The sequence below is a fragment of the Pelodiscus sinensis genome, chromosome 2 (genome assembly GCF_049634645.1).
Source record: "Pelodiscus sinensis isolate JC-2024 chromosome 2, ASM4963464v1, whole genome shotgun sequence".
Lineage (NCBI taxonomy): Eukaryota > Metazoa > Chordata > Testudines > Trionychidae > Pelodiscus > Pelodiscus sinensis.
The window spans coordinates 27218543-27234755 of NC_134712.1; the positions used below are offsets into that span (position 1 = coordinate 27218543).

General features: G+C 41.3%; 1 protein-coding gene across 3 annotated transcripts in view; it reads left to right on the plus strand.

Moving 5' to 3' along the window:
• Window positions 1-16213, plus strand: part of CSMD3 (CUB and Sushi multiple domains 3) — a 1183531-nt gene that overhangs the window by 1153586 nt on the left and 13732 nt on the right. For all 3 annotated transcript variants that reach the window (XM_075920204.1, XM_075920205.1, XM_075920206.1), the window contains 3 exons: window positions 623-734; window positions 4233-4412; window positions 10065-10130. In XM_075920204.1, the coding sequence (XP_075776319.1) occupies window positions 623-734; window positions 4233-4412; window positions 10065-10130 (358 nt within the window). The remainder of the gene's footprint in view (window positions 1-622; window positions 735-4232; window positions 4413-10064; window positions 10131-16213) is intronic.

Below are 16213 nucleotides of genomic sequence, written 5' to 3' on the forward strand. Positions count from 1 at the left end.
TGAGCTCAGAGGAGTTTAAAGTGTAAATTTGTATGTGCTCTTTTTTCTAGTAAACATCTCCTTTGTTGTTCTCTTCTTGTAGTGAAAAAGTAAAGGTAACACCATTGGGATTAAATTTAAAAGAAAATGCAAGAACCATAGAGGCTTGAATCGGGAGGAACTATAGCTAGTCTGACAAATTCCAATGCAGCATTTTTTCATTAAAATTTGTTGATTCCTTATAATTGAACCACTTTAGAAAGCTTGTTCAATTTCAAAGACATACCAGTGAAATTTACTACGAGAAGAGTTTCAAGACATACCTGATTTCCTGCCAACATACCAACCCAGCTCCTTGGCAGCCCCTGAAAGTATGAAAAGGAGGTTCGTGACTCCTTGGCATTTTGGGCTTCCAGGCTTCCAAACAGACTGTCCCTGATTTGGGGCTCCATTCCGTTTCACTGAGATTTTTGAAATATTGGGGTTTTGTTCCAAAGTATTAACTCTTCCACAAAATACAATTCCCTTTAAGAAGCTCCTTAGCTTATCCATCCTGCATTCTGTGTGGGCATTTTCCCTATTGATTGTGAAACAATTGATATTACCTTGTGATAACATCTTTGTGCTTTCACTGTTTCAAAAGGTGGGAAATGTTGTTCAATTTCAATGTAAAAAAGGACACCTTCTCCAAGGATCTACAACCAGAACATGCCTCCCTGATCTGACATGGAGTGGGATTCAGCCAGAATGTATACGTAAGTAATGTGTGGAGGGGGGGGGTCAATATTTTTTTCTATTAGTCTTGGGCCATAAATAGTGTCCCATGATAGGTTTCTTAAATTATCTTAAATATACAACATTGTTGAAAAGTAACAAACAATAAACTAAGCTTTGCCTTTTCTATCAGCTTGTACAACTGTGAGCTCTGGTGTACACTGGGGAGTTATTTCAAAATAACCCACCCTTATTTTGAAATAAATGGAGTGTCCACAGCCCATTATTTTGAAACTAGACAATTAGCCCATCATAAAACGGGATTTTCAGGTCTCTCCTCCACATTGGTCTTCTCTCCTGAGCCTCCGGTCTCTCTCTCCGTCTCTCTCTCCTTCTCCTATTGCCTCCCCCCCTCTCTCTCAGCTTTCCTCCATTTCCTGCCTCTCTCTCTGTCTCTCTCTTTCTCTTCTCCTCCCCCTGCTGCCTCTCACTCAGGGGAGCGTGGAGCACAAACGGTCGCTTGCACCACTTGCTCCCATGCGGCAGCCTGGCTGAACAGTGCAGAAGTCAGCTGAGCGCCACGGTGGGAGGCGAAGGGGGGCAGGCCGGTGATGTACACAGCGAGGGGGCGGGGCCTGGAGCCGCTGTCACGCCGCACGTCACCGCCCCGCCCCCCTTCGCCTCCCGTTGTGGCGCTCGGCTGCCTTCTGCACCACTCAGCCAGGTCACTGCGGGGGAGCAAGCGGTGCAAGCAGCCATTTCGGCCCCGCACTCCCCATGCAGCACGGGCTGCCCAGAGGGAACAGCCAGCATTTCAGCAACAGCACTGCCCAGAGGGAACAGACAGCATTTCAGGCAAAATGTGTATCCACATGTGTAACTACAAAAATGAGCAGTAGACTTCCATAGCTGTGGCTGTGGATATCTATGGATATTAAGTGGGTATCTGCAGACTCACAGGGCTCTATTTATTTAAGGGTCATTTGGGGTAATTTTTACTTTTGATAATTAATTACAATGTTTTATCTAATTTTACTCCTTATAACTTCAGGGTGACACATTATTTTTCTTTGTGTGATTGCACATATCCATTCCACTTCAGGTGTGTGTGCACCCACTGTACTAGCATCAGGGATTTACCACTTGTGCTCACTATGCTATCTGTGCAGTGTGTACTCACTATGTGGCATGTGCTTAATATGCTCTTTATGTGGTATCAGCTTGCTTGTGCTCATTATGCTGTCCTGTGCTGCTGAATGATGATATAAAGAGCACAACTGCCCCAACCTCTCTAATTCCTTCTTACTCCTTGTAACAGTTGTCAGAGAGTTCTATTGAGCTATTGCAAGTGTTTCCCTCTTTTTAGAGTATCTTTATTGTATATAGATGGTATTTGCAAATAGTTGAGAGTTTTCTACTTGTAGGTTTCCTTTTTTATCTCGTGTATTTAGTGTATATTCCATGCCTCTTCTGGGTACCAGTACCTAGTTCTGGAGCATGCTTCAGTTTTTCTACTTTGCAAGAGGCTGATGCCAGTCAGTGGCATGCAATCCAGGTGCTTGCAGTGCTTAGAAGAAGTCCACCTAATAGGTATGTGCCGAATTTGCAGGAATTTTAAGCCCAGAATTAAAAGAGATAGGAAGATCAGACTAAAGCATTTTCTTACAGAAGCAACCTCTTTTACCCCCCCTGGAAGGACAGCCACTGGGCCCTCTACTTCATTTAGCAGCAGTACTTCTGTAATGGTAGAGTCTTGGCACAATTCTCATTCTCTGGTATAAAAAAGAAGCATTTGGAGACTGCATCAAGGGACCCATTGTCCAGGAGATCAAGGTCCCAGGCACCAAAGACCAGCAAATATGCTAGGAAGTAGGGTAGAGTGCACTTGGTGCCAAGGCACTATTTAGTGCAGATTACACCTTTGGGGAGAAGAGATTGTCCACTTTGCTGCCAATACTTAGTGCTACTGAGATTCACCTCTTAGCGAGCACTGTGATTTTCAGTGATGCCATCTGCTTTAGCTCAGTGGAAATTTTTCCGGTGTCAGCAATGCTTGAAGTATATGCCATAGTATATGATGTGCTGAGTCTCTTGGTACAAACTTTGCCAGCAGTTCAACAGACAGTTCACCCAGTTGTGACATACTCATGTGCATTTGCAAGCTACTAGAGTTCAGTCTATGGTACTATGAGCATTTCAGAACCATCTAGTACTCCCTTGTATGGTGCCTTCTTCTCCATTACCTGGCACCAAGAAGCACCCCACCTTCCTATCAGGTGACTGAGGTTCAACACTAGAGTTGGAAGCTGGATTTTATTTGCCACAGCCTTGTCACATAAGCTATCACTCTCCTCACCTCTGGTATCCAATGGAATTTCTTCATTGATTGACCAATAGGAACACAGGGGAGGGAAGAAATTGGATTTGGTTCCATATCAATGACTATATTGGAATCTGTGTGGATTTCCTCCTGCTTCCAGGTCTTCTTTGCAGTATGTCTCCTCTACATCATCCACAAGACATCATGAAGCTGTGCAGAGCTTCAGGAAGCCACTGCCAGTACTGAGCTCAGTAGTGAATATAAACACTCTGCCCAGTGAATCCCTCTTTGGAGGAAAGAAGGGAAGTTCCATCCTAGCCAGCCTAGTGTCCCTCTCCCTCATTGTCTAAGGAGGTGTCAGTGACTGGTGTTTTCTCAGCTCCCCTATCTAATTATCGCTCACCAACAACTCTTAAATAGGGGGATGTTCCTCCTTAAATATGAAGGTGAAAGTAATTCATGAGAGTTCACACAGTTGAACAAGTTGATACCTTGGCATCTGTGGGGCCTTTTCATGTGACATTCACCATAAATAAGATGTTTCTGGAGCTTACAAAAGTATTGTCAAACACCATCTTCCCTGTGTGATGGTATTGTGTTCCCTTGTAGAAAGATGAACATTTATAAAAGGCGTGGCTCTGCCTTTTATAGCATTGCACAGAAGCACTAGTTAGCAGAGGGTACATGTCCTACCCTGACTAGCACCTCAAAAGGAAAATCTCAGACACTAGATCATATAAACAAATGTAGTGAAATGGACTTGTACAATATATCTCAAAGAATAGTTTCAGAACAAGTTATTAAGCATTTTTCTTCATTTCCTGTACCAAACATTTATTGAGTGTTGCTGTGTGATGTTAAACAATCATTGTGGTTTGTGTAATGGGTGTATTACTGTTACTGGTGTGTGAGGCAATCAACACATATATAAGGAGTTTGGGCTTTTGAGAAGGTCTGCAAAGGTGGACTCTCAAATTTGGGTAAGCTGTGACACAGGAGTAAATGTCCAGCTCATGGATCAGCTCACAGAACTGGGGCCATAGTTTATAAAACTGTGAAGTGTTTAGTGAGCTCTCAGATGAGAAAGACCATATAAATGTAAGTAATTATTTCTAATAGTTTTTATTTAATTAATTACCATTCAAAATATTTGAGTTTTTTTCTGATTTTTTTTTTTTTTTTACTATTTCAAGTAAAAAGTAACATAGTTTCTTTGTAGCTCACAGCTGTAAACAACCAGAAACTCCAGTTCATGCTAACGTGGGTGGAATGGATCTTCCTTCACTTGGCTATACATTGATTTATACTTGTCAGCAAGGCTTCTTCCTATCAGGAGGATCAGAACACAGAGTCTGCAGATCTGATGGCACATGGACTGGAAAAGTTCCAGTTTGTGAAGGTAACACCTTTTGCTCTCCTACCCCTCCCTCTTTCAAATATTAATTTTTAAATTTTCCATTACTTGCTATTTAGTAACACTATATCCTATAAATAAATGTATTAAATTTTTAAAATCTATGTACTACTTATTCTTTTTTCTATTATAGTTCATATAATAGCATTATTTGTTAGTAGGTAAATTATTCAAAAGCACCCATTTGATTTAGTACTTACATCATAGTGATTTTCATCAAAAGTTAGGCTCCTAAGTCTTTTTTGAAAACGGGATTCAGATTCCTGAGGTGCCTGAGCTGTTTTGAAAATTGTACCCTACATCCATATACAAGACACATGCATTATACAATAGTCTTACATGCTATATCAATTAGAACTCCAGACATACAAGCCTAGAAAATCCACTCTCATTTCCATCTATATTACCATAATTTTGTGCCTTCCAAAAGAACAGAACTCAGTGATATTCAAAGCTGATTTTGGGTTTTCTGGTGTTCTAGAACTTACTGTAGAGTAAAGTCTCTGGGAGGACTTGCATTCCATACGGTATGTCTACGCTGCAGAGGTTTTTTTTGAAAAACGTCCGTTTTTTTTTTTTTAAACTTCATTTACATTCACACTGCAATCACATTATTTTGAAAAAAATCGAAAGAACGGGGGTTTTTCTGACATTGGTAAACCTCTTTCTATGAGGAAAAAGCCTTTTTCTGAAAGACCTCTTTCAGAAAAGGGTGTGCGTGGATAGAGAAGAGGAAGTTTTTTCTAAAGAGGAGGAAAGAGGAGAAAGCACAGATGCCCTGGTGGAACTCCATCCATAGTAATCACAACTTAAATGCAAGAAAGCGTTCATTTAGTGTGGATGCTATCTTTCTAAAAAGCAGATCACTTTTTCATTGTGCTTTTGCTGTGTAGATGCTCTCTTTCAGAAGTTTTTTCGGAAGATCTCTTCCAGAAAAACTTCTTCTGAAAGAAGCCTGCAGTCTAGACATAGCCCATGTAAGAAGAGAAAGAAGGCAGGTTGACCATGCAAATGTAGTATACATTTCAATTCAGAATTGAAGTGAATAGCACAAAAAAACACAGTTGAAGCGGCAGACCTAACCCCCTAGTTCTTTAGTATTTAAAAAGTATAGTAAGGAAATTCTGTATGATAATCAAATCCGCCTATCCCATCTTGCTTCCTTATACCAAGGGGAGAAAGGGTTTATGTAGGAACCAACTCCATAAACTGGCTAGCTACAATCAAATTGCATGCCCTTTGTGGTGTTCAAGTAGAATCTTCCTTCCAGTTGAGAAATGTGGCATATCATGAAAGTGATAAAGCTATGGATTCATCATGGAAGACATAGTCAGTTCCGGGAAACTGTCCATAGGGGATAACAGTGGCATTAGGTACCCAAACTACAGTTCCCACACAAAAGGCAATATGCCATCACAGCAGTGATCCCTGGAAGCTGTGTGCTTGCGCAGCCCCTCAGGAGAGGTTCAAATGCTGCCTAGCTGATTAGCAGAATTCCCACAGCAAAGGGTTTTTTTCCTACTGGCGGGACACATTTGCCTTACTGCATATAAACAAATTAATTACACTCGTGGATGGAAAAGATTAGAAGGAACATTGATCACAATAAATGTAGTTTAATATTGAAGAAATTTAAAAAAAATAGATCAGTATCATGCATTGAAATTAAACATTTCCATTTTGGAATATTTAGGTGTTTTGATTTGATCAGACATTTCAAATGAAATGTTTTGCCATTTCAAAATTAAAATTGGCTGATTTTTTTGATCCATGAACATTTTTGATATTTCAAATTTTGTCTCAGAATCATAGAATACTAGGACTAGAAGGAACCTCGAAAGAGTCCAGTCCCCTGCCCTCATGGCTGGACCAAATACTGTCTAGAGCACCTCTGACCCATATCTAACCTATTCTTAAATATATCCAGAGATGGGGATTCCACAACCTCCCTGGGCAATTTATTCCAGTGTTTGACTACTCTGACAGGGTATGTCTACACTACAAAGTTAGTTTGAACTAATGGACGTTAGTTCGAACTAACTTTCATAGGCGCTACACTAGCGCTCCGTTAGTTCAAATTTAATTCGAACTAACGGAGCGCTTAATTTGAACTAGGTAATCCTCATTCCACGAGGATTAAGCCTAGTTCGAACTAGTGGGAGGATAGCACTCCCCAGGTTTCCCTGGTGGCCACTCTGGCCAACACCAGGGAAACTCTACTGCCCCCCTCCCAGCCCCGGACCCCTTAAAGGGGCACGGGCTGGCTACAGTGCCCATGACAGGTGCAAGCCTGCCAGCACCCAGCCAGCAGACCCTGCACCTGGCACGGATCGAGCCACCCACCCGATGCCCCCCAGCCCTCCCCCTCTTCCCGGGATCAGGCTGGCAGCTCCCGGGAGCTTGCCCGGGACCGCAAGAGGTGGGCACCCGCCTGGGCTAGTGCGGACATCGTGGACCTCATCCACGATCTCCACACTAGGAACAGGAAAGTGGCCGGCTTGAGCAGGATAGCTGCCAGCCTGGCCACCCAGGAGCAGGTGTTCAAGAGAATCAAGGGGGTCGATTGAGACCCCCGACCCTGAGCCCTGAGCTTACAATGGCCGTCCTGGGTCAGACCAAAGGTCCATCTAGCCCAGTAGCCTGTCTACCGACAGCGGCCAACCCTAGGGACCCTGGAGGGGATGGACCAAAACAGTGACCAAGCCATTTGTCTCGAGCCATCCCTCTCCAGCCTTCCACAAACCTTGGGCAGGGACACCACTCCTATCCGCTGGCTAATACCACTCCATGGACCCAACCTCCATTACTTTATCTCACTTCTCTTTAAACTATGTTGTAGTTCTGGCCTTCACAGCCTCCTGCAGCAAGGAGTTCCACAGGTTGACTCTTTGCTTTGTGAAGAACAACTTTCTGTTACTAGTTTGAAGCCTGCTACCCATTCCTTTACTTTGGTGTCCTCTAGTCCTTCTTTATGGGAACTAATGAAGAACTTTTCTGTATGCACCATCTCCACCCAACTCCTGCTCTATCCTGTCTCCCCACATCTCCTCTTTTCTAAGCTGAAAAGTCCCAGTCTCTTTAGCCTCTCTTCATATGGGACCTGTTCCCAACCCCTGATCATTTTAGTTGCCCTACCCTCTCCCAGCCTCTCTCTTCCCCTCTCCCACCTCCTTTTCCCAGTCTCCCCCAGTTTTGTTCAATAAAGACAGATTCCATTTTGGAAGACACGTTATCTTTATTTTGTACATCAAGAAGAGAGGCTAGGGAAGGGTAAGTGGAAGGAGGTGAGGGAGCAATGGGGCACGAGCCCCCAATGGAGAGGACTGGGCTGGCTCTGCGGGCTTCTGGGGGTGGAAGCTCTCCTGCAGCCCCCCAATTGCCTCCTCTCCCCAGATGGCAGCCTGCGGCAAGTGCAGCCGGGCTGATGGCCAAGTGCTGTGATGTGCCCAGTGTGGGCACTCAGGGCACTCCAAGCCAGGACTTCTTTGCAAGCGGGGCACCCCTGAGAACTGTCTGTTCGGGGTGGGGGTCGGGACCCTTTAAGCACAGCCCTCGGCTAGCCTGAGACAGCATCTCCACGCTCTAAGTCCTCCTCTGATGCCCTGCCGGCAATGCTTCCGGCCATCCTTAACCCCGCTTCAGGGTCCACTTAATGTGGACGCGCTAGTTCAAATTAGGAAAACGCTCATTTGAACTAGTTTTTAGTTCTAGATGCATTAGTTCGAATTAGCTTAGTTCGAATTAACTAATTTGAACTAAGTTAGTTCGAATTAGCGCTGTAGTGTAGACATACCCACAGTCAGGAACTATTTCCTAATGTCCAACCTAAACTTCCCTTCCTGCAGTTTAAGCCCATTGCTTCTTGTTCTATTCTCAGAAGCCAAGATGAACAAGTTTTCTCCCTCCTCCTTATGACACTCTTTTAGATAACAGTTTTCAGGTATCATTTCCCTCCTCAGTCTTCTCTTTTCCAAACTAAACAAACCCAATTCTTTCAGACTTCCTTCATAGGTGATGTTCTCTAGACCTTTAATCATTCTTGTTGCTCTTCTCTGGACCCTCTCCAATTTCTCCATATCTTTCTTGAAATGCGGTGCCCAGAACTGGACACAATACTTCAACTGAGGCCTAACCAGCACGGAGTAGAGCAGAAGAATGACTTCTCGTGTCTTGCTCACAACACATCTGTTAATGCATCCCAGAATCATGTTTGCTTTTTTTGCAACAGCATCACACTGCTGATTCATATTCAGCTTGTGGTCCACTATAACCCCTAGATCCCTTTCTGCCATACTCCTTCCTAGACAGTCACCCACCTCCACTTCCCGTATTAGTTCCTCCCTGTTTGTGAGCAAAAGGTCAAGCTGCGCACGGCCCCTGGTCGGATCCTTCAGCACCTGTGTCAAGAAGTTATCCCCAACATTCTCCAAAAACTTCCTGGATTGCCTGTGTACTGCCGTATAGGTTTCCCAGCAGATGTCAGGGTGATTAAAGTCCCCCACGAGAACCAGGGCCTGCGATCTGGAAGCTTCGCTCAGTTGTCCGAAGAAAGTCTCATCTACCTCATCTTTTTATCTACACTTTATGCAGTGGGGGTGAAATACCTGCACTTAAAAAAACCCCAGAATAGCGCCCTGTTTATACAGTAAACTAGAATTTCTTCCCATAATCAGTAAGCCACTCCTTCTGAGTGGGTGTAAGAGTAGGTTACTAACAACTTCAATATTCTATAAAAGGCAGGAGATAAAGCATTGACAGTCTCTTGATTCTTTACTTTCATTTGGATATTTGATTGACCTATTTTTTTTAAATCCTGGCATTTGTAAAACAAATTTATGGGTCAGAAGATGGTTAAAATTAAGGTTCTTACTTCTCGCTCTTCAGTATTACAGGAAGATGAAAAGAAAGAGCAATATCTTCAAGAATATGAACTCTTTTTAGAGAGAAATATAGCATACTGTGAGGGACCTTTCTGATTATACCTATTACATAGAGGAAGATGAAAAGTCATGTTCCTCCCATGGGAGGAAGTAGTTAGAAGAAAAGCACTGTATTCTTTTTTTTTTCTCCTCATGGATATTATGTGTTTTTTTTTAAATGATAGAATCATTGAGTTAAAAGGAACAAAGATTTGAGTCCCTTTCATCTATCTAAGGAGGATCAAATATATAAAAGTGATCTCAGTAATAAAGATTCACATGCCAGTTGTACAGGACAGTCTCCAATACAAGATTTTTGGATTTCATGCTTCGTTCCAGAAAACCAGAACATTTGGGTAGTTACTTCAAGTAAAAAATGAATGAATCAGGTACCAGGTGGAGAGGATAATTCCATTTGACTCATTCAAGGAATCTGATAATCCCTATATAACATTTTAAACTGTATTATGCAAAATACATAGTTTGTCTACTGAAGTTCTCTTAATATTTTCTATATTTTTCTTAATATTCTCTATATGTTTTTCCTCTTTTGTGCTATTTTAGATAATTGTATATTAATCTCGGTCATTTTAAGATGGCTTTGTGTGCTAAGTAATTAAGGATATAATTTTAGATCTTAAGTGATTTAGGAGCACAGATCACACTGAATGTCTTCAGATGGTTATTTGTTGTCCATTTTTGTTGTTTTTTTCAATAGCTGGATCAAAAATATTGGTGAAAGACCCTAGGCCAGCTCTGGGAACCCCGAGTCCTAAACTAAGTGGTGAGTTCTTTGACTTTATTTCCAGGGCCCAATACTCTGCTGCCTGTTACCTCATACAGTCACTTACTTAAGTGCTGTGGTTGTAAGCTTCTACCAAGTGAATAGCATTGTTTCTGACTTGTTTTGTGGTGGTATAAATGATTTCACAGGAGAAGGACAGTTGCTGAACCTAACTCCACAGGAGAATGTTGATTCTTAAACTAATTTATGCTAACCAAAGCTCTTCAGTAACTACATTCTTGTCTCTCAATAGTGAACAGACATCAAGTAGCTGTTATGTGCAGTAATGACATTTAGTGTTTTCAAAAGTGTTCACTGATGGCTTGCAATTTAGTGTCTCTAAATATTGAATATAGTTTAGTTGCGCTTAACCTAATTGTTATTGTGTTTTATTCAAGTATATATAGCATAGGATTTAGTTCACTGGCATTTGAAGTCTATTTTTATCAGAGAGAGGAAGTTCCTATCTGTGTAGCTTATAAAAAAAACCCTGAGAGGTAACGTTATTGTAGAATATCCATTCCTTAACAAGTTGAACATACTAGGTACTATGAGAATAGTGATAGAAATGTAGCCGTGTTAGTCTGGTGTAGCTGAAACAAAATACAGGACTATGTAGCACTTTAAAGACTAACAAGACTAATAAACCATCTTGTTAGTCTTTAAAGTGCTACATAGTCCTGTATTTTGTTTTAGGCACTATGAGTCTCTTTAAATAAGCAGAGAATAGTATAACAAGAACCAATTACTGAAAACTGAAGTAACATAAATTCAAATTAGAAGAAAGTCACAATTTTTTTATCAAGTGAGGGTGATTAACCATTGAAACAAACTACTCTGGGAAAAGTGTTGGATTCCCCATTTTTAGATGTTTTCAGATAAAAAGCTGGAATGCTTTCTGGAACATGCGTTAGCCAAACGCTTACTCTGGGATCAATGCAGGGGTAATTTGGTGAAATGTAATGTTCTGGAATACTCAGGAGGTGAAACTAGTTGATCTAGTGATCCATTTTGGCCTCAAATTCTTACAGTCTATGAATTTTAGGCACTGAGTCTACTATAGGATTAGCCATCCCTGTCTTCCGTGCATTTATGAAATCTCACTTTCTTCAGTGATCAGACGGATTGATGTATACTAGTTCATCCACAGAATCAGTAATGTAAGCTTCAAAGTATTTTGTTTAATTTGTGTCTCTGTATTTGAAATAAATCAGTACAGATCTAATACACAAATTTAATTAGCTCTACGATTGCTCATTGCCTGGTTTTATATTATGCTCTATTAAAATGTTATTTTTTAAACTTTCAAAACAAGTGAACAAAAAACCTTGTGTGATTTCTATTTCAGTGTAATGAGCCCTCTGTCCTGATGTCTCATTTTGTACTGAAATATATATATGCATTTTGTTTGCAGACTTGAACAGTAATAAAGGCAATTATAAGAATGTTCTCCTATATCACCCATATCCATATGTGCATGTCCATATTTTTCTAGTATTATGTCAAGCTGATACTTGCAGGAAAACATAAGGATCTTTGTTAGAGATGTGTAGAATACATTGGGGCATAAAGACATTTTAAAGCATACTCTCTTTAAAGCAAACTCTCTTTTATTTCAATCTTCTTTTGGAAAAATGTGATACTATGTCCAGAAAGTAGTTTACTTTAGTGAACTCTAATGAACAGTCAGGCAGTTATTCAGGATTAGCTTCACAATGGAAATGACAGGGAATAGCAACCAAACAAAATACAAACAAAGCTCCTGTTCCCTTCTTACTAAAGAAATCCTAGGGGTGGCTTGGCAGCAATATATGAGCTGGCGTATTCAATGTGCAAACAACCTCCACCAATCGTGGTTGAAAATGAACTAATATGGATTGGGATTTGATAATGTGTAGACACAGTCAAACTCTGTTTGACCTGGAGAACTTGGGTGGTTGAAATAAAACATTTCTTGCATTTTCCCATTTACTACAAATTATATACTGCAGTATAGACTTTAAGCAGTCCCACATTCATGATCATAATATCTGAAAATATCCAGATTGTACTAATTACTCCATAGGCCACATCCTATAAACAAGTTATCTAAAAATACTCAACTTACTAATATTGGACCCACTTCGCAAATTAAATCTTGGCGTTTAACTGTAAATCCAAGCCCCCCAATCCTGGAAACATTTATTCACTTCAGTGTAACTATTCTTCTGAGGAAAGGATTTAGGCATAAATATATGTACATGCATAAAAGTCCTATGCAGGAAATCACTTAGTTCAAGCACTACAAAAGCAACACCGGAATCAGCCATCTCTCTTTTAATGCTGGAAATGTAAATGTTGGCTCCATTATTTGAACCTTAACTTATGAATATCTTTATTTTTGATTATTTAAGACCCGGGTCCTGAGGCAACATGTACTAGTATGGACCCGTAAGCATATTTTGAGTTCCATTGCTGGCTCACTAGCACTGGAGTCCACCCTAGCACATCTCACTCCAGGGCTGGAGCCTTGTGATCTTGATGTTAATGTAAAATTGAGTATTTAAATACATAGTTCTAAGGACAACTGTGTTATCACTGCCTTCATTTTCACATATTATGTATATTTGTCTTTTATCTGCAATTCTGGCCTATGCTGTGACATACCCAAGTATTCCTAGAAGAGATCTGTCAATCACATGCAAAAGCTTTGGCAAATCTATGAGGGTCTTTTCATATATTAAAACAAAATTTGTTTACAGCTAATAATTATAGTATTTTGTTTACATATATACATGATTTGTGGAAGAAATCTGCTATCATGAATCGATATTTTCAGGAAGTAGAAATGATAGTGAGCAGGAAGAGTTTCACCTGTTTCTCTGGATACTCAGGAATTAGTCAGTTGTTAAGTTACAATTTGTTATGGGGAAAAATATCCTTTTAGAATTTCACTTGTGAAAAATGCAGTTACAATTTATACAACATTAAGTCTTACATAGTCCTGAATAGGCTCTTTTCTATCCAACTACAGTATCTACAATGAAAGCATAATGGCTAGTGGACATTCCCCAGGTGAAAGTACATTTTGAAATACAGATATATAGTTAATATTCTTAACTTTATATAGAGAGAGGGAGAAAAATCTGTTGAGAGTCTATGGGTTAAGTTTAGAGGTGCAATCAACAGCAGTGATGTTGTGGTTGGTGTCTACTACAGGCCACCGAATTAGGTGGATGAGGTAGATGAAGCTTTCTTCGGACAACTGAGAGAAGCTTCCAGATTGCAGGCCCTGGTTCTCGTGGGGGACTTTAATCACCCTGACATCTGTTGGGAAACTAATATGGAAGTACACAGGCAGTCTTTGGAGAATATTGGGGAAAACTTCTTGGTACAAGTGCTGAAGGATCTGACCAGGGGTTGTGCGCAGCTTGACCTTCTGCTCACAAACAGAGAGGAACTATTAGGGGAAGTAGAGGTGGGTGATAACCTGGGAAGCAGTGATCATGAGATAGTAGATTTCAGGATCCTGACCAAAGGAAGAAAAGAGAGTAGTAAAATACACACCTTGGACTTTAGAAAAGCAGATTTTGACTCCCTCAGAGACCTGATGGGCAGAATCCCCTAGGATGCTAACATGAAGGGGAAAATAATCCAGGAGAGCTGGCAGCATTTTAAAGAAGCCTTAGTGAAGGCACAGAAAGAAACCATCCCGATGTGTAGTAAGAGAGGCAAACATGGTAGGAGACCAGATTGGCTTACAGGGGAAATCCTTAGTGACCTTAAACACAAAAAGGGAGCTTACAAAAAGTGGAAACTTGGACAAATGACCAGGTAGAGGTTTAAATGTATAGCTCGAGAATTCGGGGGGGTTATCAGGAAGGCGAAAGCGCAATTGGAATTGCGACCGGAAAAGAATGTGAAGGATAACAAGAAAAGTTTCCACAGGCATGTTAACAAGAAGAAGATTATTAGAGAAGGTGTGGGGCCCCTACTGGATGAAGGAGGTAACCTATTGACAGATGATGTGGGGAAAGCTGAAGTACTCAATGCTTTCTTTGCCTCTGTATTCACGGACAAGGTCGACTCCCGGAATAATGCACTAAGTGACACAAGATGGGATGAAGATGGACTGCCCTTGGTGGGTAAAGAACAGGTTAGGAACTAGGAAAAGCTAAACGTACACAAATCCATGGGTCCAGACTTAATACATCTGAGGATACTGAGGGAGTTGGCAAATGTCATTGAGGAGCCTTTGGTCATTGTCTTTGAAAAGTTGTGGAGATCGGGAGAGATCCCAGATGATTGGAAAAAGGCAAATGTAGTGCCCATCTTCAAAAAAGGGAAGAAAGACGATCCAGGGAACTATAGGCCGATCAGTCTTACCTCGGTTCCCAGAAAAATCATGGAAGGGATCCTTAAGGAATCCATATTGATGCACTTGGAAGAGAGGAAAGTGATTAGGAATAGTCAGCATGGATTCACAAAGGGCAAGTCGTGCCTGACCAATCTGATTAGCTGCTATGATGAGGTAACTGGCTCTGTGGACGTGGGAAAGTCAGTGATATACCATGACTTTAGCAAGGCTTTTGATACGGTTTCCCACAATATTCTTGCCAGCAAGATAAGGGAATGTGGATTGGATAAATGGACGGCAAGATGGATAGAAAACTGGCTAGAAGGCCAGGCCCAGCGGGTAGTGATCAATGGCTCGATGGCAGTATGGCAGTCGGTTTCTAGCAGAGTGCCCCAAGGTTTGGTTTTAGGACCGGTTTTGTTCAATATCTTTATTAATGACCTGGATGAAGGGATGGATTGCACCCTCAGCAAGTTTTCAGATGACACTAAGCTAGAGGTAGAGGTAGATATGCTTGAGGGCAGAATTAGTGTCCCGAGTGACTTAGACAAATTGGAGGATTGGGCCACAAGAAATCTGATGAGGTTCAACAAGGACAAGTGCAGAGTCCTGCACTTGGGACGGAAGAATCCCAAGCATTGTTTCAGTCTGAGGACCAACCAGCTAAGTAGTAGTTCTGCAGAAAAGGACCTGGGGGGTTACAGTGAATGAGAAGCTGGATATGAGTCAACAATGTGCCCTTGTATCCAAGAAGGCTAACGGCATATTAGGTTGCATTAAGAGGAGCATTGCCAGCAGACCCAGAGATGTGATTATTCCCCTTTATTCGGCTCTGGTGAGGCCACATCTGGAGTATTGTGTCCAGTTCTGGGCCCCCCACTACAAAAAGGATATGGATGCATTGGAGAGGGTCCAGCGGAGGGCAACCAAAATGATAAGGGGGCTGGAGCACGTGACCTATGAGCAGAGGCTGAGGGAGTTGGGTCTGTTTAGTCTGCAGAAGTGAAGAGTGAGGGGGATTTGATAGCAGCCTTCAACTTCCTGAAGGGAGGTTCCAAAGAGGATGGAGAGAGGCTGTTCTCAGTAGTGACAGATGGCAGAACAAGGAGCAACAGTATCAAGTTGTGGTGGGAGAGGTCCAGGTTGGATATAAGGAAAAACTATTTCACTATGAGAGTGGTGAAGCACTGGAATGGGTTATGTAGGGAAGTAGTGGAGTTTCCATTGCTAGAGGTGTTTAAGTCTTGGCTTGACAGAGCCCTGGCTGGGTTGATTTAATTGGGATTGGTCCTGCCTATAGCAGGGAGCTGGACTTGATGACCTTCTGAGGTATTTTCCAGCTCTATGATTCTATGAACTTCAGTTAAAAAAGCGATACAGTAATACAAATAGGATAATCATATTTAGCAAATCATAACCTTTTCTATGACATCTGACTTGACCCATCTTGTATAAAATACATAATAATTATGTCATAATTATACTGTTATAATATGACTGTAAAGAATATGGGGTCCAAATAACATACTCCAAAAATAATCTTAATTGCTTTTCTTTTCTATTTTGTATGCCTACCAGCTTTAAGGGGTCTGTGGCAGCCATTAGCACTTTTTGGCAAAAACAATTTATTTCCATTTGATAAATAAGGAAATTACATGTTTGGCTACTGTTAGAGACATCAACATCTGTTCTTGGATACTACTTGAGGATTTAATTCATCTACTTAATTCCAGTATTTATATGTGAG